At 43.7% G+C, this 21,980-nt stretch overlaps 1 protein-coding gene across 4 annotated transcripts; it reads right to left on the bottom strand.

The window, feature by feature from the left end:
• Positions 1 to 145: 145 nt before the first annotated feature.
• p2rx1 (purinergic receptor P2X, ligand-gated ion channel, 1) lies at positions 146 to 21,852 on the bottom strand. 4 transcript variants are annotated; one of them, XM_039618251.1, is made up of 14 exons: positions 21,655 to 21,852; positions 7,893 to 8,037; positions 6,061 to 6,132; positions 5,641 to 5,710; positions 4,460 to 4,547; positions 4,264 to 4,344; positions 3,649 to 3,790; positions 3,421 to 3,551; positions 2,617 to 2,707; positions 2,465 to 2,530; positions 1,282 to 1,377; positions 864 to 953; positions 689 to 733; positions 146 to 594 (listed from the first exon to the last, which is right to left on the bottom strand). In XM_039618251.1, the coding sequence occupies exons 2-14, from the start codon at positions 7,968 to 7,970 to the stop codon at positions 589 to 591; spliced, it is 1,056 nt and encodes a 351-aa protein (XP_039474185.1). In that variant the 5' UTR covers positions 7,971 to 8,037; positions 21,655 to 21,852; the 3' UTR covers positions 146 to 588. The 4 variants fall into 4 exon arrangements, with proteins under 4 accessions (XP_039474185.1, XP_031603943.1, XP_031603942.1 ...); XM_031748083.2 differs by lacking the exon at positions 21,655 to 21,852 and adding an exon at positions 11,152 to 11,595 and having other exon boundaries at positions 5,653 to 5,710; XM_031748082.2 differs by lacking the exon at positions 21,655 to 21,852 and adding an exon at positions 11,152 to 11,594.
• Positions 21,853 to 21,980: the final 128 nt, after the last annotated feature.

The raw sequence follows: 21,980 nt of genomic DNA, 5'->3' as shown, positions 1-21,980 counted from the left end.
CATTTCTCTGAATGTACTCAAACGGAAGCATGGCACATCCATATGGAATGTAGTTACAATGTAAATATGTACCGATATATATAAATGCGCTATTTTTTGCATGCTTTTTGTACACATACTCAAAGACAATAAAAAAAAATCTGAATCATTTCCACATTTTTCTCCGTTTTTATTCGACCAAAGCAAAACACAGCAGTGATGTTACTGTACATGTTTTTATTGAGTCAACAGCCGATCACAAGGTGCACACGAGGGACGAATCACTGACACCTCCTACATGTTTCTTTTACAACGACGGCGACTGAGGTAACAGAATTACAGACGGAGGCAACACCCAAAGTATGAAGAAAAGCAAACCGAGCAACACCCAAAAAAGTACACACACCGCCGAGCTTGGCTACCTCTGACTCTACATACAGGAGTCACAGTTCCTCAGGATGACGGAGCTGCTGATGATCCAAAGGGAATAAAGTGATTGCATTTCACTGTGCTCCTTCCTGTTAGTCCAGTTAGTGTCTGAAGCATCCAGGGTTCCAGTGCGTCACACCTCCAAAAGCAGCGTGGCCTTTTGGCTCGTTTGCTCCCGGGTCACTTCTGCACGAGAACAGCAAATGAATAAAACATCAGTCATTAAAACCAGTAAGACTCGTGGGAGTTATTGTTTTGGAAAAACACGACGATGCCTTACTTTAGACACGTCGGTCTCTGTGCTACCTGCCTCTGAATCAGGGTCCTGTAGAAGAGAAGCCACAGGACAGGAGCCATTTAGATAATGTGGAAACCACGCTGCTCATCGTGATGATGGCATGATTAGGCTTAAAATAAAAGAGCCTGCTCTACTGCACACACTGCCTCCCACTCACTTTGGACTGGTCTTTGCCTTGAGCCTGTTTTGCATTTTCTTCAAGGGTGTAATAGACGTTTGTGTCTACACCAACCGACTCGCTGTCCTGCTGTAAAACAGAAACTGCCCGTTTCAGTTAAAGAGGAAAGCAGTCTGGGTGGGACTGACAGATTTCATCTTCCATCAGATAAACTGGCTGCTCTGTACTAATCACAGACTCTGCGCTCACACATGTTATGGGAATGAACACAGCAATAATCTGATGGTAACTGAAGATTAGGGCTTCTGTGTGAAATGTATAGCTGGAGTGGACGTGGTGAAGAAAAGGAAAATAATCTCCAGTGACTTTCTTTGCTGGCTGTGATAGTTTTGTTGAACACCTCTCTGCTGCCCTCTGGTGTTCAAAGAGCACAGACTCATTTTTGAAGAGGTCTTACCTGTACTTGTGTGTCCGTGTATTTGAATTTCATGTTCTTGTAAAATTCTCTTTTTGGTAGCAAATAGAGCAGCACCAAGTCACACACTACAGTCGCCTAAAAAGAGGGGAGAAAAAAAACAACTGCGTCATCTCCTGTGGGATTACAATACTGTGCAAAAGTCTCGGACCATCAATTATTTTAAATCTTTGTCATTACCTACATTAAAAAGAAAACACCTCTGCAGCCAGCAGACACTGGCCCCTCACTAGAGCTACTCTCAGCTCCCGCCTTGTCACTAGACGTCACCACAGCAGGTAGCTCTGCGTGTTTGTGTGTCTCTGGCTAGAATAAAACCAGCAACCTCTCACTTGCCACGCAAATGTGTAAACTACCACATTATGATAGTTTACACATTAGCTACTCACTAGTAGGTGCAAATGACCACTGATCTCAGTCGAGCCAAACTAACTGAGCCACTGTTAGGCTTTTACAGCGTTGGGTGGCTGATTGCTGAACCAGGTGTGCACCGGCACCTGAGGGGAAAACTGGTGGCAGCTGAGTTCAAGGAAGACAAAATAGCACACAGACATAAAAGGCCTGCTTGTCTGTGACACCAGGAACATTGGACACGGGGTCAAACATACGGTTTGTTTAACTGAAACAAGCTTGAAAGTCTTTATTGTCATTTCTCTCCAGCCTTTAAAGCTCTTCTTTGGATCTTGGCTGTTGTTTGTTCTGTTCTGTCAAGATGATCCCACAGTATCAGTAATGTTGAGATCCGGGCTCTGACTGACGGTGCACCATTGTGTGTTTGTGTATCCAGGTATGCCTTTGCTGCATTGTGTTTGGGATCATGGGATCATTGTCACGCTGAAAAATGAAGCTGTCACCAATCAGAGGCTTTCCACTCTTACTGCACAGTGGATCAAAATCAGATTTTTGTTTGCGTTCATCAGTTTTGACAAGATCTCCAACACCACGACATAGCTTCCACCATATTTAACCGTGGTATGTTTGGACACAGTCCCTGAAGTTAGGTGCCTGACTGATTCATAAGTCAGTGTCCAAAGAGGCCTTCGGAAAACCTGGAGAACCACTTTAAAACTTACAACAGAGCCTGGTTCCTAAGAGTATAAAAAATGAAGGCTGACTTTGGCACAGACGTGGAATATGTAAGTAAATATTTCAGCTTTCAACATACCACTCCAAAAATTCCCACTCCAGAGCCGATGGCTGTGAGGGTAGGGATGATATCAAATTTTCGTGCCTGTGAAGAGCAGAGTCATACCAACTCCTTTGGATTATTCTTCCAGTGAGAAAGGCATATTTAAGATAAACGAACATATTACTCACCAGTGAGTGGACGATGATGTCAAACCTGATGCCAAACACTTTCAGAAGTGTTCTTTTCTGAATTTTGTCCTCCATATAATGCCTTGCAAACCTGCAGACAGACACAATCACAATATGTTACCAGGCATATGAAGTGAATGTTTCAAAAGCATTTGAAAAACACTTCCCAAATAATTTTCTTCTAAAGGTCGTCCGTGTATTTACTGAGCGAGCGACACGTAAAAGCCAGCTGTTGCTACCAAAACTGCCAGTTGTGAAGAAACAACAAGAAAAGGTAATCTGAGACAAGTCAAAGCTGTTTCACTGAGCAAACATCACAAACTTCAGCCAGTCGACTTGGCAGGCTCAGCAGAGCTGAAGCAGCATTAGGAGCAAATAGTGACGCGAGTGAAGCCCATTCCATGGAAAATAAAGTGAACAATAATAGTAATTACTGATCCCGGTGGCAGAATGCCAACATTAAGGCTTCTCCATCAGCCAGCAGGTTAAAAATGAATAACTGAGCAGGAGCATGTGTCTGTGGTGCGCGAGGAAGCAGAAATGAATTGAAATTGTTTCAAACATCGAGCCAATATGTTCGATGTTGTCAACAGTTTCAAAGGTTAGATGAGAAGAGCTGTAATCATGAAGTTAGCTACAGCTCAGCAAATGGAAGTGGAACAGCACAGACACCAAAATTAGTTGTAAAGCTTATTAACATAAGACCTTAAAAGTGCTGCAAGCTAAAAATATAATATATGTGCTTCAGAGGTTTTCTAATAAAAAAAGGAACAAATCTCTCGCTTATCTATATTTTTCACACACCTAAAGTTGTAGCCCACTGAAGCGCCTTCTTTGCTTCCATAGAGTCCGTGAAAGGTGTACTCTGGTTTACAGTGTTTTACATCCACGTCAAAGTTACACGTCCAGTCGACTACAATCCCGATGGCTCCTCCCTGTCAGGACACAAACGCCGTCTTCATCACAACAGGAGAAGAAGAGAAGCAAAACATGGAAAAACCACAAGAATTTCAGACAGAAGCAGAAACTTACCACTTTAGCTATTGTTTGAAAGTCTAAGTCAGAAAGTTTAATAATGTCTCCCAGTTTGAATATAGGGCACAGGGGAGCGTTGTCTGGATGATAAAGGCAACTGTTAATGTAGTTCGAATCTATGTCCTCCACTAGGTTGCTCCTGAAAATGAAACCCAACATTATAAAACAGACAGAAAAAAACAGTGAAATATTTTATACTTTTACCGAAATTAGTGATTAAACTTTATGGTTTGATTTAGAAGCTGAAAATGTAACAGTTAAAAGAAGAACAGAGTTCAGTGTCTAGCTCTGTTTTATTCAAAGGTGTGTTTCATTTGGCGTGCTTGCTTTAATAACACAGCTTTAAACTGCGTGGCAAACGTTACCGAAGAAACTGAAACTTATGAAATCACTGTGATTGTTCTTTATGATATCATAGAAACGTGAAAACAAACGTCTCAGTAAAAACTGAAGTGTATGAAAAACAAACTTTGTGCCACTGACTGAAAATTTCTGGCCACAACTGTTTTATAAAGTTACAATAGTTATGCCAGAGCTCCTGTATGACACACTTCATCACACTCAGCACATCTTCTGAGGTAAACGTGTAGCGACGTGAATAATCTCCATCACCTTGAGACGTCAAATGCGGGGAAAGTGACCGAGTTTTTGATGAACAGAGTGTAGTTCTCTGCAGACAACAACAGAGGAGGACTGAAAGAGAAACAAGAACAGATTTAAAAATGCGGGGAGCATATTTGGTTCCACAGATGATTGTGTAATCTAAAAGGTGTCGCACAGTCGTGAATAATTCAGTTTGTCTGCATACTCTGGTACTTTGCGATCGTCCTCCACTGGACACCAGGCCAGCACTTCACAGGTCTTAGTCCTGTTCACGCAGACTCCAGTCATTTCTCCTTGATACAGAAACAAACAAGAAGTCAAAACTCGATTACGCAACAGTGAAACAGGCAGCAGCGTGGGCTTTAACATTAAAGCAGTTTTAAACACGTTCTCGCCTCCACTTTTATCTTGAATTAGCATCAACAGCAGCGTGCGCCATATAAAAGCAAAGCAAACGCTGAACCAGCGATTTCTTTTATCTTGCCTTAATCTTAATGCTATCATCTCCCTGTGCACGTACGGCTTCGCTGCTATCGGCCTCTCTCATCGTGCGTGTGATGAGTTTGCAGACAGTCTCCAGCAGGCGTTTCGGCTCCCTGGCCTTTCTGTTTGGCTGCGGGACAGTCCCGCATGTTTACTTGTTTTTAAGCGTGGAGGCTGAACGCTGGCACCTCAAGGTGCATGTGACTGGTGTGAAACAGACAGATCTAAAGCTTCGGTCTGATTGCAGGCGACGTGGAAAGGCTCCCAACTGAACTCTGGGACAGATGAAGGACAATAAATTTATATAACTGTTCTTAGAACCAGCCACACATTTGGACACATTAGAGCTCATATGTGAAGGGCTGTGTCTTTGTGTGCTTACAGTTTATGTTAGCTGACATGCATTCAGTTGTGCGTGCTTATATATACATGCATGTATGTCTGTTTGCTTAAGGCAGAGTTTCAGTTGCTTACTTTAGTGAACAACAAGCCGTACTACAAACACACACACTGAATGTTTGGTTGCTAAGGCCTGGTTTGTTAAGATGAATCTGTTTTTTCTTCTCAGTGCTGGGCAAATGCCATTCATGAATTATGTGTAAATGTTTACCTCAGCAGCCGTGAGTCATATCTGCTGTATTTATATGGATTCTGTTGCGTGAGCCTGTCCTGTCACAGCTCTCAAGGAGCTACGGCCCACTTTGCAAATACACTGCTCCATAACCCGGCACCATCCCTGACCTCACTCAATAAATGGCTTCAGTGAGTTTCAGAAAGCTTATCAGCTCTGGCGAAGCATAATTACACAACAAGAAGCACAAAAAAAATCTGGACTGATGTGAGTTGGCAACAGACTCAGTGAGGACCGCTGAGGTCACACACTCTCAGCCTGTCAGGATTTACCGTTTCCCGTACGTTTGAAACTCCCTCCTTCACAGTCGGCGTCTGTATTGCAGTTGTGCTTGCCCGGGAGCTGTTATAAACAAGACACTGGGGTCAGTCTGTGTACACAAGTACGAAAGGAGGACATGAAGAAGAAAACAGGAAGACAACCTGGGAACGTGAAAGAAACGTCTTGTTTTTAGTGTTACAAATATGGATCCTACACGCACTGCTCTTTGGGCCACTAGGCTTTAAAAGAGCCTTTTTCTGCTACACAACTTTTGGACAATTACCCAATTACAGAAATAGTCTTGGAATGAGATACAATTTCCGCTTGTTTTACTATATATGGAAGCACAAAATTAGGAGGGAAAAGGAGGGAAGCAGAAAGAGGAAGGAATGAGAGAGAGAAAGGAAGACAACCAGTGCCTTTTCACATACCTCTGGACACGTTCCCATTGACTGACCTTCAGTCATGATATAGTTTGTCATCACTACAAATGATGAGTCTCCCTGAAGTTTTCAAAGAGAAGAAGCAATGTGTTAAAAAGCAGTGAGCAGAGACCTTAAAACGAACTCTGCTTCTGCGAGGGCCTGTGAGCCATGGCTGCATCGTTTTTCACAGGAACTGGAGCAGAAGAGGAAGTGAGGTGAAATAGTTGCAGAGCCACAAAAATCCCCTCACAGGAAGAAGGTTGGGGTGGATGGATGGGTCAACACAGCGTTCAACGGTCAGGATCATTCTACAATCTCAGCTGTGAGACTATTTTGACAAAAGTTATACAGCAAAGGCCGTGATCATATTTACAGTACAGTGATAAACTATATGATTGGACTGGTTCTTATATAACACCTTTCTACTCTACCACTTTTTACAGCGTGCCTCATTCACTTTCTATCTAGCACTGACCCTCCTCCGAGGTGACTTGGGTTTCGGTATCTTACCCACGGATACTTGGACACGCAGACTTGAGCAGCAAAGGTTTGACCCACCAAGCGTCTGCATCACCCTGAGCGCACACGTATGTGAGAGCTGTCAACCAGTTTGTGTCTTGTGTAGCAAATGTCCTGGTTCCTCTGTGTTTCCAGTTTGTGATCTAAGCGATTAGAGAACTGTATGCGTCTTTATTACACTGAGAGTATAAGTCAAATGCCATATTATTAGGCAGTAGGAGGGGCTGGGGTAAATCCAACTCTCTTTACTTTTACTATAAATCACAGTTTCATTTGCTTAAATTAAAATGGTCTTCATAAGTTCATTGTGACATGAACACATTTCAGGTCACTATCTGTGGTTGCATCCCTTGTTTTTCTTCTCTTTTGCATTTCTAATGGCTTCCTGTGTTTCCTGTGTCTCTCTCGGTTTGTCTGTGGAGCCTTTCAGTGTCACTCCTTGCTGGTATTTTCCGAAAGTTTACCTACTTGTCTTGTGTGCTCGTGCGGTTTTACTCCTTCCCTCCTTCGTGATTGCTTGCTTAGTCCTTTTTGCTTCACCTGTATCTTGTTATCCTATCAGCTGTTTTTAGTGCAGCCCTGACGCTGGCCTCAGTTATCGCCCTTCCTCCTGGTGCTTTGCCTTAAATTATTGCACTGTTTTATTCATATGTTGTTCCTGCCAATGTTTTCTTTCTTCCTTATTCAGATTTTTGAGTTTGGGTTTTGCGCCTGTGTGCACGGCCTCTCTTTGAACCGAACGTCGACGTAACAGTGAAGTCACGTGATGATTACTAAAACAATGACCTGACAATAAAGTGCATTTGATCAAAGTACGTGATGGAGAAAAGTGATCTTTTCATTATGTAACAGTGAAACCACCTGTTTACCTTGCTCTGAATTAGAGGCCCACACCTCAGAGCAAACATGACAGCCTACATTGTGTCTTCTTTTTTCTTTCCCACAGTTAACAGGACACAGCAACACTGGAGGTAAACAAAGTTATCTATTTGATCAGTGTCCCTGCTCTCCTCTCACATGCAATGACGTTGTAGAGAACAGAGTCGTGTGGACAGAGGTGGATCATCACCGGGGTAAACGTTACAAACCAGAAGCTTTGTCAGCCTTGAGTTTTCTAGCAAACAGCAGTGACACTGCTTGTCCTGCTAAGCTGATGTTTACTCACTCTGACAGTTTGATTCATGAAGTGTGTGTGTTGATTTCATCGAATCTCCCTCTGGTGACTGACTTGCATCAGGTGCCAAACAAATTACCGACCACTTAGAAGTCACGAGACGACGACATATCAGATGTTACTGGGGGCACGAAAGGTCACTGACCTGTGAAGGGAAGACATAATCAGCCACGTCCCAGACTCTCTCTCCCCCGCTGTCGTTGGTGTAGCCCACTCCTTTCATTTTGGTGAAGACGGAGCTGATGGCCGTGTCTGTGGACTGGTAACCTTTCTCATAGATGAAAACCCACCTGTGCACGATACAGAAAGCATTCTGTTCAAAATCCTACTTAAACCCAAAGCAAGGGCAAGCACAAGGACAACATTGGCACTGCACACAGCCATCAGCACAACTACCAGGGACTAATGTGCAAGTGACTGTAGTCATGCAACGCAGTGGTTGTTGTTCTTGTCCATTCACCACCGCAAAGACACAGCAGACAAACTGAATCTCAGCTCCAAACTACCACAGCAGGGTTACAGCAGCTGCTGAAAGAAAGCAAAAGTAAAAGTGTTCATGCTGAGCATTATCAGGGTCCTGAGCAGCGTTGATAATATTTCTCCAGAATCTGCGTGTCACATTCAAAGGTCAGCTTTTGTGTGGATCTGCGAAGATGACAGTAACCACCTGGAGTGAGATGGACTGCATCCCAGCTGTATAGTACCATAGATGAGTACGGTCCCCAGACCGTTTGGCTTGTTGTCAGCAGGGACTTTCTCCTTTAAACTGTTCACATGGTTCCATTTAAATCACCGTAACCGTTTGGTTGTCGTATATATGCAAACTGCTATTTTATTTCTTTTGTTTTAAATCTGTCAGAAGGTTTGAAAAACACTACAGTTTTTAAAAAGTTTGAATTTTTCATGGTTCGTGCTCGACGGGGTTAAAAAAAATCTTTCACAGCATCAGCACATTAACATATAGTTACATTTTTGTGATGTTGTATTAGCTCTAAGTTTGTGAATGATCGTCAGGTCTTTCCACTGGCTGTGACAATACAGAAAAGCTGCAAGATCCACGGTCCACATCTCACTGCAGGCGCTTTCACTTTGTAAAGTCATTGTTAAAAACGTCCTAACAGAAACTGAGTGCTGGGGTTGTCAAAATGAAGCGTCTGTGTGTGCGTTTGTAGCCACGAGGTAAAGGCGACAGCTGGTGTGCACTGAGCTGATACTGCATGTGTACACACACACTCTGACGCATGTGTAGAGCTATTTCATATAGGCTATGAAAAAGCAATTACCCCCTGGCAGGAAACCCACAGGACAACGTGTGGTGCAGCATATCTTCATTTGTCTGCAGACAATGAAAGCTCCTCAGAGGCGTACGAGGAGAAGCATCTTTCAAACTGCAGAATGAAGTCGTATGCACAAAAGCAGCAACGTCTATCAGCATGGCAAATCGAATTATATAGGTTGGAGGGAGCTGGAGAAAAAATGCGGAGAAACGGGAGAAAAAAATAGGGCAAATTAAAGGAATAAAGAAAGCGATGAGCGTGGAAATAATGGAAGCATCTTCCAAAACAGCAGTGTAAGAGAGATCTGTATCTGCAAGCAGAGCGGCTGGGAGGAGGCTGTTTGATGTTGGGGAGAGTTTCCCACCATACTGTGCTGCTGAGATTAGGTTTTATTTAAAGACAGAATGAAAAGAAAAATAAATCAACCTTCAAGTTAAAGCTAAAAACATAAATAAGGATTGGGATTTTTTTTTCCTCCTCCAACTCATCCAGGAGGACACCAAGGCATTCCCAACACCAGCCCAGAGATAGAATCTCTCCAGCATGTCCTGGGTCTACCCCGGGGGCCTCTTTCTGGTAGGACACCTCACCCAGGAGTCAGACTGCCCAAACCACCTCAACTGTGAGGGATTTATGAAGCCCACTGAGGTGTTTATTACATGTGAAGTTTGAGTACGTTAGTCTGTTTTTTCCTGTTTCATTTGATAGATGCTTCCCAGTTAATTCCTCTTCCTCCTTTACCCAACAGAATGTCCTCTATAGGAGTGGCTCTGTCTCAGCATCCATGTCCGTAGTCTGTTGCCTGCCTCAGACTCTGTTTGCCCCCTTAGCTGTTGGACTTTTGAAGGCTTTTGTTTGCTCAGTCTGCCTCTGCTGTGAGTCCTGACTCACTGCTTCAGCATCCAAGAGAGACAGGCGGACTTCTGTCCTGACTCGTCCGCTTGAAGTCTGAAGAGAGGAGACGGCTTTATAATCGCATCTCCCTCATGCACATCACCACGCTGCTTTAATGTGGCTGCAGAAGGCAGGTGTGTGTGTGTGTGTGTGTGAGTGCGTGTGTGTGTGAGTGCGTGTGTGTGTGTGTGTGTGAGAGTGCGTGCGTGTGTGTGTGTGCGTGTGTGTGTGCGTGCGCGCGTGTGTGCGTGTGTGTGTGTGAGTGTGTCTGAGTTTGTGTGAGTGCGTGTGTGTGTGTGTGTGTGTGAGAGTGAGTGTGTGTGTGTGTGTGCGTGCGTGCGTGCGTGCGTGCGTGTGTGTGTCTGAGTGTGTGATTGCCATGAACTTTTTCTGATCATGATGATTCAGATCTGAAACACAGAGCCGTTTAAAACCACATCACTCACTTATAAAAACCCGACTTTTAATCGGAGAAGATGTTAAACTTGTCAACTGCTTTTCCATTTTCGGTCACCACCAGCAGCAGATGATAATGCATCTGTGCTCTGCTTGGCAGTGAACTGGGCAGCGGTTGATTGTTATCTGTTTGAGCATATGCCCGGGCATATTTATCACACACAGCTCCTCAGGTTCTGCTGTTTGGAGGTGCATGAAGGGAAAAGTCACAGTCACACAGCTGCACAAACAAGAAACTCATGATTATTTTCAGACAAACAAAAACAGAGTCGTGTGTCGTGAAATGAAGTGAGATAACAAAAGGAAACAGGTTCTCCCTTTTTCAGGATGAATTTCCAGCGAATAGCTCCGGCATGTCTGATCAGGTTAGGGTAGGTGGGTATGTAGGTATGTAGGTGGTGAGAGGCTGAGTAGACAAATGTCGACAAGTATGCTGCAGGGGTTTTGTCCAAACATGAAATGGGCAGGCGCTCTGCTCTGTTATGTCATGTGTCATGTTCACACCTTCTTTTTACAGTCAATCATATTTGCTCTTAAAACTGTCATTTGTGCCTGTTTGCTGTGTCAACAATAACTGCAGTGACGGTATGTGTCCCTGACCTGTACAAGCCCAACATCTGCCTCTTACTTTTCCCCCATTCTTTCCACACAAAGTGAACTCTGGGTCAGTCAGGAAGGAAGTTCCAAACAAGATGAAATACACAAAGTGATGCAAACCCTTTTTCACCATTTCCTTACAGCTAGAAACAAAGAGAGAAAAAAGTGTGCAGGTCTTACCCAATGATGTAAACCAGAACCCCCAGCTGGATGAGCCGGCACACCACTCCCACCCTCCTGTTCCTCACCAGTACCTGGCGGGGAGTCTCATACTCAAAGAAGAAGTCGGAGAGGGCGCTGGTGATTTGGTTCTTCATCTTCTCTCACGGCTGACCCACAGGGAAGAGGGTCTCTGCTTCACCTCACTTGCATATAAAAACTCCCAAGAAATTCTTTTCTTTCTTTTGTTCTTCACTTGTGGCGAGGGTCCTCTGCCTCCTCTCATGAATAATCTCTTATACTCTTCATGTGAAGTCCTAAAGACTTCCTCCTCCCTTCCTACACTCTCTCTCGCTTGCTCTCCGTCTCTCCTCCTCCTCCTCTCTCTCTCTGCCTCTCTGCACACGGCCGTTCTGTTATCAGCCTTTTTGTGCAACTTGACCATTTCCGTGCATCTCCTGGCTTTTCTCAGGAGACATAATACTCACAGAGACATCTGTTGAAATTTACTGTTAACTTGGGCTGCAAGTTTCAATAAGTTAACAGTTGCCACACACAAGCACCGGATCCCCTCCTCTCTTTGAGCAATCAAACCTTATCAGCCACACTGACACTCTCTTCCTGCGTGCTACACAAAGATAGAAGCCACAGAAGCTAAGCATAAACACACGGTGCATCTTCCACAGTCCTGCATGTTTGCCCACTCTCGTGTCACCGTTTGTCAGGCAGTAAGCCTTCTTAACTTTTATCAACACCATGTGTGGGCGCATGTCGTCAAACACTTTGATTTTCTCATCCAGCTCAACAATTCACGCCCCTTCTCTCCATTCTTATGCCGACGGCTGCTTTGCATTTTCTAATCTTCACAAAGGGAAGTCCAAATGGCCTCATGAAACTGTGAGGGTTTGAAAAATGTTGCTTCCACTTGTGTGCATTTCTTGCCTTCTCGCTCCCGGTATAAATAAATGGGGGCATCTCGTTTGGAATCAAATCCAAATCTAAATCTGGTTAAATCTAAAAGACATACGAGCACATGTTGGGAATCGCCACAAAATGGTCATGACTAGAATTTAGTGGGATTGCAAGGATTTGGAAGGATTTTAAGGATTTTGCAAAAAAGGGGCTGTATGACAATCAAAATATTAAATGAAATGCCCTGTTAGCAGAATTGGCACAAACTGCTATTTTTAAAGGCACACTGGTGGATAAATGACTGAGAAACAAGAGCGAGCCTCAAATCACTTTATAATTCAGGCACTTTTGCCAAAGTCAAATACATTTTTTCCCAGGGTGAAATACAGGTGTGTGGCTCTGACTCTGCTGGGGTCAGCGCTGCACAGAGATACCCTGAGAGGCTGAGCTTCATATCTGATGAATGACCGCACCACGAACAGGAGGGGGGGCTGGATGAGCCTCAGACTGACAGTAACTGGTAGAGACAAACTGAAGTCATGGCTCGTGAATGACTGTGTAGAAAGGGGTTTGTGATTAGTGCTGACTGCATGCCTGCCTGAACTATCGTCACAGAGCTGGTGCAGACACTGCATTCATTTATGTCATACTGAAGTATGTAAATAGCAGGAGTACAATAAACCATCACTCAGACCTGAGACTGGAGCGCACATCCTGTCTGTGGATACATTTACGCTGTGTTAAATCCCACCCAAGCTTTTACCTAACATTAACTAGGAGTGTCTAAATAAAACCTTGAAAACATTTAAGGAGTTCCCATTGTGGTTTTTCTTCTTCTCTGCCACACGTACTTACTGTTAGAGCAGTGAACTCTCATGATAAACGTGGCCAAACTTTCAAATAATGAGACCAGTGCATGTAAAAGTAAGCCTGCGGTGTTAATGCCGGTGATGGAGGATGCTGCGGCAGGCAGACTAACAGAAAGAGCCGTTAATAGAGAAACACAAAGACCGAAACACAAATTCCACAAAATGGTAATGGGAGGCATGAGAGCCACAGGGCGCACACGGGAGGCCCGGGAGGGGAACGACACTGTGTACCAACAGGAGACACATTAACCCGCAGGTGAGAACAAGGCACAGGTGGGGACAGTGAGCACACAATCACAAAGAAGCAAAGACAAAAACAGGAAGAAAGGCCCTTTTTAAAGCAGTGCCATTTAAATCTGACATGTGCCATAAACAGTTTTGTTGCTACAGCTGTGTTTCATGGCTTCCTGTCACAGTACTCGTGACACTTTTTTATATTTAGGACTACTTTTGATTAAAACACCACATCTCTGTGTTCTCAATGTTGCGTTATTCTGACTTCTGTTTCTTTAGCATAGTACATTCTCAGGCTTTCTTTAGTTTAGTTATACAGGTTCTGCTTTTGGTTATAGTTCATATTCAATTCTTTGTTGGTTATCCTGCTGCCTCCCCCACATTAGGCACCTGTGTTTATAAGGCCTTAGTTTTCATGTGTTCTTTGTTGTGGTGTCCGTTTCTCTACCTGGTCTGGGATTAATTCATGAACTTGTTTTGTGTCAGGTGCTTGTGAAGCATCAAATAAAGGTTAGTTCTTTGTTTAATATGTTCAGGTCTTTGTCGAGCTTGTGGTCCACATTACCACCATCTCACATCACAACAGGAACAATTTGAAAGGACAGTGTTATCACGCACAGAGAAAAGGTGAAGGGCAGAAGGTTTGTTTACAGCTGACTGTATTAAATAACTGAACGAACATGTGAAGAAAACAGCCAGGTTATTTAAATATTAAATATTTAAGATATTAAATATATTTAAGAAATAATATTTAAATATTTAAAGAGGCATACAGTTCATCACCTCTCCCTCCCCTGGGCAGATCTGATCATAACCTGGTGCACCTCGTCCCTGTGTATGAGCCCTTAGTGCGCAGGGAGCCACCAGCCACCCGCACAGTACAGAGATGGTCGGAGGAGAGCGAGGAGGCTCTTAAGGATTGTTTTGAGTCCACTGTGTGGGAGGTGATCTGTGACGACCACGGAGAGGACATCGACAGCCTTACTACATGCATTACTGACTATATTAATTTCTGTGTGGATAACACTGTACCTACCAGGACTGTACGGTGTTTCTCCAACAACAAACCCTGGATTACCCCAGAAATCAAAGCTGTCCTCAAGCAGAAGAGGAGGGCCTTCAAATCCAAAGACAAAGAGGAGTTGAAAAGGGTGCAGAGAGAGTTGAGGGGACTGATAAGGAATGGGAAGGACAGCTACAGGCAGAAGATGGAGAACCAGCTTCAGCAAAATAACGTTGGTGAAGTCTGGAGAGGCCTCAGAACCATCTCAGGCCACAAACATCAGAACTCTCTGCCTGGGAGGGATGTGAGGTGGGCAAATGAACTGAATCATTTCTTCAACAGATTTGATTCAGCCATGAGGCAGTCTCCAACATCGGCTGCAGACTCACCCACCCCCACTGCTGCTGTTCTACCTCTGACACCTCTGACACTTCACACCTCCTCTATTCACCCTGCTCACCCCTCCCCACCCCCAACAACAGCATCCAATACACACTCAACACAAGGCTCCAGCCTGTCTCTCTCAACCACCCAGGTTCGGAGGGAACTGAGGAGAATTAAAGCCAAGAAGGCAGCGGGTCCAGATGGCATCAGCTCGAGGGTCGTCAGGTCCTGCACGGACCAACTGTGTGAGGTGATGGAGCACCTCTTCAACCTGAGCCTGAGGCTGGGGAGAGTCCCACAGCTCTGGAAAACCTCCTGTGTTGTTCCAGTGCCAAAGACTTCACGCCCCAAGGACCTCAACAGCTACAGGCCGGTGGCTCTGACATCCCACCTGATGAAGACCCTGGAGCGGTTGGTCCTGGCTCAGCTTCGGCGCCTGGTGAGCTCATCACTGGACCCACTTCAGTTTGCCTACCAGCCTGGCATTGGAGCGGATGATGCCGTCATTCACCTCCTACATCGCTCCCTCGCTCACCTGGAGACCGCTGGGAGCACTGTGAGAATCATGTTCTTTGATTTCTCCAGTGCCTTCAACACTATTCTTCCCTCGGTCCTGAAGGACAAGCTGGAGAACTCAGGAGTGGACCATCACCTCACTACCTGGATACTGGACTACCTCACCGACCGACCACAGTATGTGAGGACTCAGGGCTGTGTGTCGGACAGGGTCGCCTGCAGTCACGGGGCCCCACAGGGAACGGTTCTGGCTCCGTTCCTCTTCACCATCTACACTGCAGACTTCTCCCACAACTCCACCCAGTGCTTCCTGCAGAAGTTCTCTGATGACTCTGCAATAGTCGGCCTCATCACTGATGGGGATGACAAGGAGTACAGAGGACTGACTCAGGACTTTGTGGACTGGTGCCAGCTGAACTACCTCCAGATCAACGCCAGTAAAACCAAGGAGCTGGTGGTAGACTTCCCCAGGCACAAACATCCTCCACTGCAACCACTGAACATCCAAGGTATGGACATTGAGGCTGTGGACAGCTACAGGTACCTTGGTGTTCATCTGAACAGCAAACTGGACTGGACTCATAACTCAGACGCCCTCTACAGGAAAGGGCAGAGCAGGCTGTACCTGCTGCGGAGACTCAGGTCGTTTGGGAGTGGAGGCCCACTCCTGAAGACCTTCTATGACTCTGTGGTGGCCTCAGCCATCTTTTATGGTGTGGTCTGCTGGGGCGGCAACATCTCCGCCGGGGACAGGAAGAGACTGAACAGGCTGATCCGAAGGGCCAGCTCTGTTCTAGGATGCCCTCTGGACCCAGTGGAGGTGGTGAGTGACAGGAGAATGGTGGCTAAGCTGTCATCCCTGATGGACAACATCTCCCACCCCATGCAGGAGACTCTGACAGCACTGAGCAGCTCCTTCAGTGGCTGCGGCACCCACGGTGTGGGACGGAGAGATTTCGCAGGTCTTTCCTCCCCACTGCTGTCAGACTCCACAACAAAGACTTTGACTGATCTAACACACACATCCACACATGTGCAATAACACTAATGTGCAATAATCCTTTCTGGCATCGTTGTATTTTTACTCAGTTGTATATAGCATTTGTATTCTATTTTTATCTTATTGTATATTTTATTCTATTTTATTCTACTGTATATAGTATTTTATTTTATTCTATTCTGTACAGTTGTGTACTGTATTTATTCTTATCTTATTTTATTCTAATTTTTCCTTCACAACTTTTGCACTGTCCACTTCCTGCTGTGACAAAACAAATTTCCCACGTGTGGGACTAATAAAGGTTATCTTATCTTATTATCTTAAATGATCCTCCATCTGAGTGTTCCAGTTGCAGCTGAGGAGGATGGCAGACAGAGGAGAGAAGGCACTAATTAGAGTAAAGAGAAAAGCCTCCACAAAGCAATCATCAATGTATAACAAGTCAGTCGGATAAAGTTATCCAGAGGGTAACTTTTTTTTCTGGCTTGTCAGGGCAAGAGCCATGATTCGCTCCCGGGAAAAGAGACAAATTCCTTTGGGCTTGCGTCAGGAAGTGCGTCCGTTTTAAACATCTACCAAATCAAACATGGGAGCTGCTCACTGTGACGACCTCTTGTTAATAAGGGAGCAGCTGAAACAGCATCATCACACACGGCCCAGATAGCAAATATTCATTCAATTCATGTTTAATCAATATCAGTTCACTGTCTTCGTGCTATCTGGGGGATCTAATATCACTATAAGAACTAGTGATGGGAACTCCGGCTCTTTCGGCTCCCAACCGGCTCTTCAGGTTGTTTTGTTGCTTTAATTAATTTATTATCAACAACAATATAAAATTATGCACAAAATGAATTACTAATGTAAAAAAATGTGTTTTTTATTTATATATGTTTATTATCTAAATATGCTTTTATTTATTCACTCCACATAAGATTAAAAAAGTAAATTATAAAATACAAAACCAACTATTTACAATTCTTGTCACGGTCCTGGGTCAGTTCGACCCAGCATTTTGAGTTTCTTATGTTCATGGTATTTCTCGGGATTTTGAGTTATATGCTGTTTACTTTGTGATACTGTTTTGATTATGATTATTATTTAGTAGGTTTTGGTCAGTGTCTAGTCTGCCTCTCTCTGTCTAGTCCGTGTCTTAGTAAAGTGTGTTTTGTTTCCTGTTTTACTTTGAAGGTTCATGTTCCTGTCTGATGTCAGTGTTCCAGCTTTGCTCTCCCTGTCTCGTTAGGTCGTATTCCTCCCAGCTGTGTTCCCCTTCTGTCTCTAATTCCTTGATGACTCCCTCAGTGTATTTAAGCCCAGTGTGTCTTTGTGTCAGTGTCGCGTCGTTAACGTCTGTACGCCCTCGACTTGCTGTGTGTTCATGATTTCCAGTCCTCCAGCACCTCAGTTTAGAGTTTTGTTTTGCTTCTGTGAGTTTTATTTTATGTTGAAGTTTTTGTCCAGCAATAAAGCTGCGTTTTCAGTTTAAATCTCGTTTCCAAAGAGTCCTGCATTTTGGGTCCACTACTCCTGCCTGCCTGCCACACAGCCAACCATGACAATTCTACTTTTAACTATTTAAATTTTCAGCTTTTTCCTTTTTAAACAAATTTAAAGTGAAACAAGACAAAACACTGCAAACCACAACACAATGAAATATGAATTAATATGCAAAACAAAAAAGTAGATGCACATTCTCTGTCATTTAGGCCTGGGATGATTTTTTGTGGGTGTTTTCCTGCTTGGAATGGTTAAGGTGATTGTGGTGGTGTACTGCAAGATGCAGCAGCAGCAGCAACAGTTGCGGTAGACACACTGGCAGAAATGGATTTTCAATCTTGAGCTGGCTCAAGATTGAAAATCCATTTCTATCTGGAACCATTTGAATTTTATAGACAATACAAAGGCAGAGAGTCTGCAAGAAAAGGATATCATATGGAGCCGGCTCCACAAACAACCTGCACAGGCACCTGAGAACTGTCCCCCCATCAGTGCAAGGGGAAGATAAAACACAGTCAGTGTGATATTAATGAAGGTGCCAGTGTGCCTACTGCCACTGTTGCTGCTGCTGCTACATCTGCAGCATCTTGCAGTACACCACCACAACCACCTACCCAGAGCTCTATTAGGCAGTTTTTGCAGATGTCTGTGACCCCAGCAAGACAGAACTCAGTTGATAAACACCTGGCAAAAATGATTGCACTTGATTTCCAGCTATTTTCAGTTGTGGATGTTACAGGATTCAGAAAGTTTATTCCTGCACTGAATCCTATGTATGTAATTCCAAGCAGGAAAACACTCCCCCAAAAAATCATCCCAGGCCTAAATGACAGAGAATGTGCATCTACTTTTTGTTTTGCGTATTAATTTATATTTCATTGTGTTGTGGTTTACAGTGTTTTGTCTTGTTTCACTTTAAATTTGTTTAAAAAGGAAAAAGCTGAAAATTTAAATAGTTAAAAGTAGAATTGTAAATAGTTGGTTTTTGTATTTTATAATTTATTTTTTTAATTTTATGTGGAGTGAATAAATAAAAGCATGTTTATGTAATAAACATATATAAATAAAAAACAAACAAACAATTTTTTTTTTTACATTAGTAATTCATTTTGTGCATAATTTTATATTGTTGTTGATAATAAATTTAAAAAAGCAACAAAACAACCTGAAGAGCCGGTTGGGAGCCGAAAGAGCCGGCTCTCTAAAAAGAGCTGGAGTTCCCATCACTGATGTTGACATTTCTGTCAGTGGGACTGTTAGTGTTTCAGATTCATGCATGTTGTAATATTAATGCTGACTTTAATTAGTGGCCACAGACTCTTGGAGTTAAAAATAAGATTGGCACAGTAACAGTTTCTTCATCACCACACACGGACGGCTCTGAATAATGGTTTGTGTTCTTGGTAAATGGCCAGTATTTGTATAGTGCTTTACTTAGTCCCTATGGACCCCAAAGCACGCGATCGAGTCATCCACCCATTCACACTCACATTCACACACTGGTGATGGCAAGCTACATTGTAGCCACAGCCACCCTGGGGCGCACTGACAGAGGCGAGGCTGCCGGACACTGGCGCCACCAGGCCCTCTGACCACCACCAGTAGGCAACGGGTCTTGCCCAAGGACACAACGACCGAGACTGTCAGAGCCGGGGCTCGAACCGGCAACCTTCCGATTACAAGACGAACTGCCAACTCTTGAGCCACGATCGCATTGTGGCTCAAGATTTCAGGTTTATACGGTGAAATCATTTGGAAGAGTGTCGCTCTCCTCTGATTGACTCCAGCTGAATCCACCTGAATCTCAGCCCACAGGAAAACACAGTCCCAGCAGTTCCTGACATATCAATACTCCGTCAGTTGCCTCTCATGATTTAAAAAAGAAATTCCCAAATTCCTAAAAGCCGTGGTTAGATAGTATTTTGATAAGCTGACTACGTTAATAACATCTTGGTACAATCCTGGTGATTAATGACATAAATGTCTTTGTTTATCAATTAATCAATTTTTACTATAGAATCCACAGATTTTCATCTCATTGACGCATCTTTGTGATTGCGAACTCATGCTCGTAAAGTTAGTGTTAATCTGACCTTTACGGTGATACTAGCTGTCAGAGTAATAACGCAGTAATAACGCAGGCTGGGAGAAACCGTAGTCTGTTAACGACACTGAGAAACAGTGGGGAGCGCCGCACCTGTACGACGCAAAGAAATAAAGTGCTTTTCACCACGGGAAGTGAGTAAAGTTAAAAAGAACTGTTGCAATCGCAATCCCTCCCATCTCATTTATTGCTTCATGTCCTCCAAACAAGAGCGTGTGTGTGCTTGAACCGTTCTCATGAAATTCAGTCGAACATCCCAGAAAGTAAAACCGATAGCGAGTCTCAAACCGTCACAGCATCCGGGCGATGCATGGGCGTGTGAAGGCTGGATCATTACAGAGGAAAGCTTTCACGCTGAGCTGTTTAAGAGTTCTTTCTTTCCACCACTTCAGAGTGTAACCTCTGCTGCTTGAAAGCTGAAATGCACTCTGAGCAGAGGCAGACGCTCTTCAAATATTTAGGATACACCAAAATCTTTTTCATGAGGACCGAAATATCATTAGTTGGAATCCTATTTTAGCAACCCCACGATGATCCTAAAATGTCATGTTTACAAAAAGAAACAAAACATCTGAAACAGACACAATCACAACCTGACGCTGGCTCATTGTTGAGCATGCTGCCCTCACGTGGCTGCATCAGAGATCAGCAACACAGCCACAAATTCATTTTATCAGACCCAGTTTTTGAAAGATTTAAAATGCCCTCTTTACCTGTTGACTCTTGTGGTTTGCAGTTGAACATCCTCCTGTTCACTATGCAAAAGAGAGTGTGCATGGTTTATTGTAAGGGTAATATGTAGAGATTCACACACAGGGCCAACCTAACACGCTCATCTTTGGACGGCGAGGCCCAGAGGGAACCCACCACACATGCAAGCTCCACACAGAAAGCCCCCAGCCAGAAATCCTGTTTCTGTGAGGCAACAGTGTTAGCCACTGCACCCAGTACTGTCCTTATTTATTTATTTTTATCAATATATTACTATTTTGATACTTTTTGATAGTATGGCTCCCAGCTGAGAGACCTGAGCAAAGTATCTCCAAGTGTGAAGTGAAGGCAGTCTGCTGCCTCCTTTAGCATCAGACGGCTCTTTGCAGCTGCAACATGCACAGGGAAGCAGTCAGATTGTTTCAGCGTTGCTGTTGTCTTTGCCAATCTGACCTTCCCCTGATCCTGATTCTGAAAAGGACTATTCTCCATAGGAAGTCTTTTTACTTCAGTCTTTGAAGAATATTTTGATGCAAAAATATTTGTACTATTATGTAAAGAAATACTTTTGATAATATTTGTTTTGCCACTTTGGTATTTACTAAATGAATTACAAGCAGTTTTCAGGCTCTTATGCTGTGGCATGTTTCATATAATCCATATGCAATAAAGCACAGGGTTGCATATGAGCCTGAAAACTCTGCCCAGTGCCTTCTACAGTAAGTTTCTATATTGTTTTTGTTTCTGATAACATTTCTGAATTTCTGCAGACCTTTGGGGTTTAAGGGGTCAAGGCAAATATCTTATCAGCCAATCATATGGCAGCAACTTAGACTGGCTGTTGGTGCCAGTCAGCAGCACCTGGGATTTTTAGTACGACCAAGTCTATCACAGACAAAAAAGACAAAATAACGAGCAACTGGGACAAAGTTTGTGCGGGAGACTGTGGGGCTAATATGAGTTAGATAGTAAATAATAAATGAATACACTATAGGTTAAAAGTGTGATATCTGTCATGTTATGCTTGTCATGTCAGGGCAAATATACCCTTTTTATTTGAATGCAGTTTCCATAACTTCTTACAGGCATAAATGAAAGCTAAAATTAGTTTTATGGCCTTACTAAATAGTAACTGTTTACTATTATTTCTTTAAAAACAGGGATAATGATGTTAATGGACTATAAAAAGTGTAAAGGGTGTGTATATATCCTGCTTTGTAGAGCACTCTTGTATTGCTTATACTGTAGTTTAAGTCACACTTGTGTCTGCTTTATACTCCCTAAGACTCACCTTTTGCCTTGAGAACTGTTTAAACTGTTTGTGGCACAGATTCAATAAGGAGACATTCCTCAGAGATGTTGGTTCATACAGACATGATAGCATCACACAGCTGCTGCAGATTTGTCGGCTGCACATCCATGATGCCAATGTCCTGTCTTAGTAGCTCATTTATGATGTAATGAGTGGCTCTTTGAGTTACTGTTGCTTTCCTGGCCCATCTTTCTCCTCTGAAATCTCTATCAGCATCAAGTCACCGTCAGTGAGATAGCTGCCGCTCACTGGATGTTTTGCTCTCAGTGACTGTTGTACTGAAAGATCCCAGCTGCTGCTGCCAC

Source organism: Oreochromis aureus, linkage group 10 (genome assembly GCF_013358895.1).
Source record: "Oreochromis aureus strain Israel breed Guangdong linkage group 10, ZZ_aureus, whole genome shotgun sequence".
Classification (NCBI taxonomy): Eukaryota; Metazoa; Chordata; class Actinopteri; order Cichliformes; family Cichlidae; genus Oreochromis; species Oreochromis aureus.
Note: the sequence above shows the minus strand (reverse complement) of the source record. Positions and strands in the feature narration are given on the sequence as shown.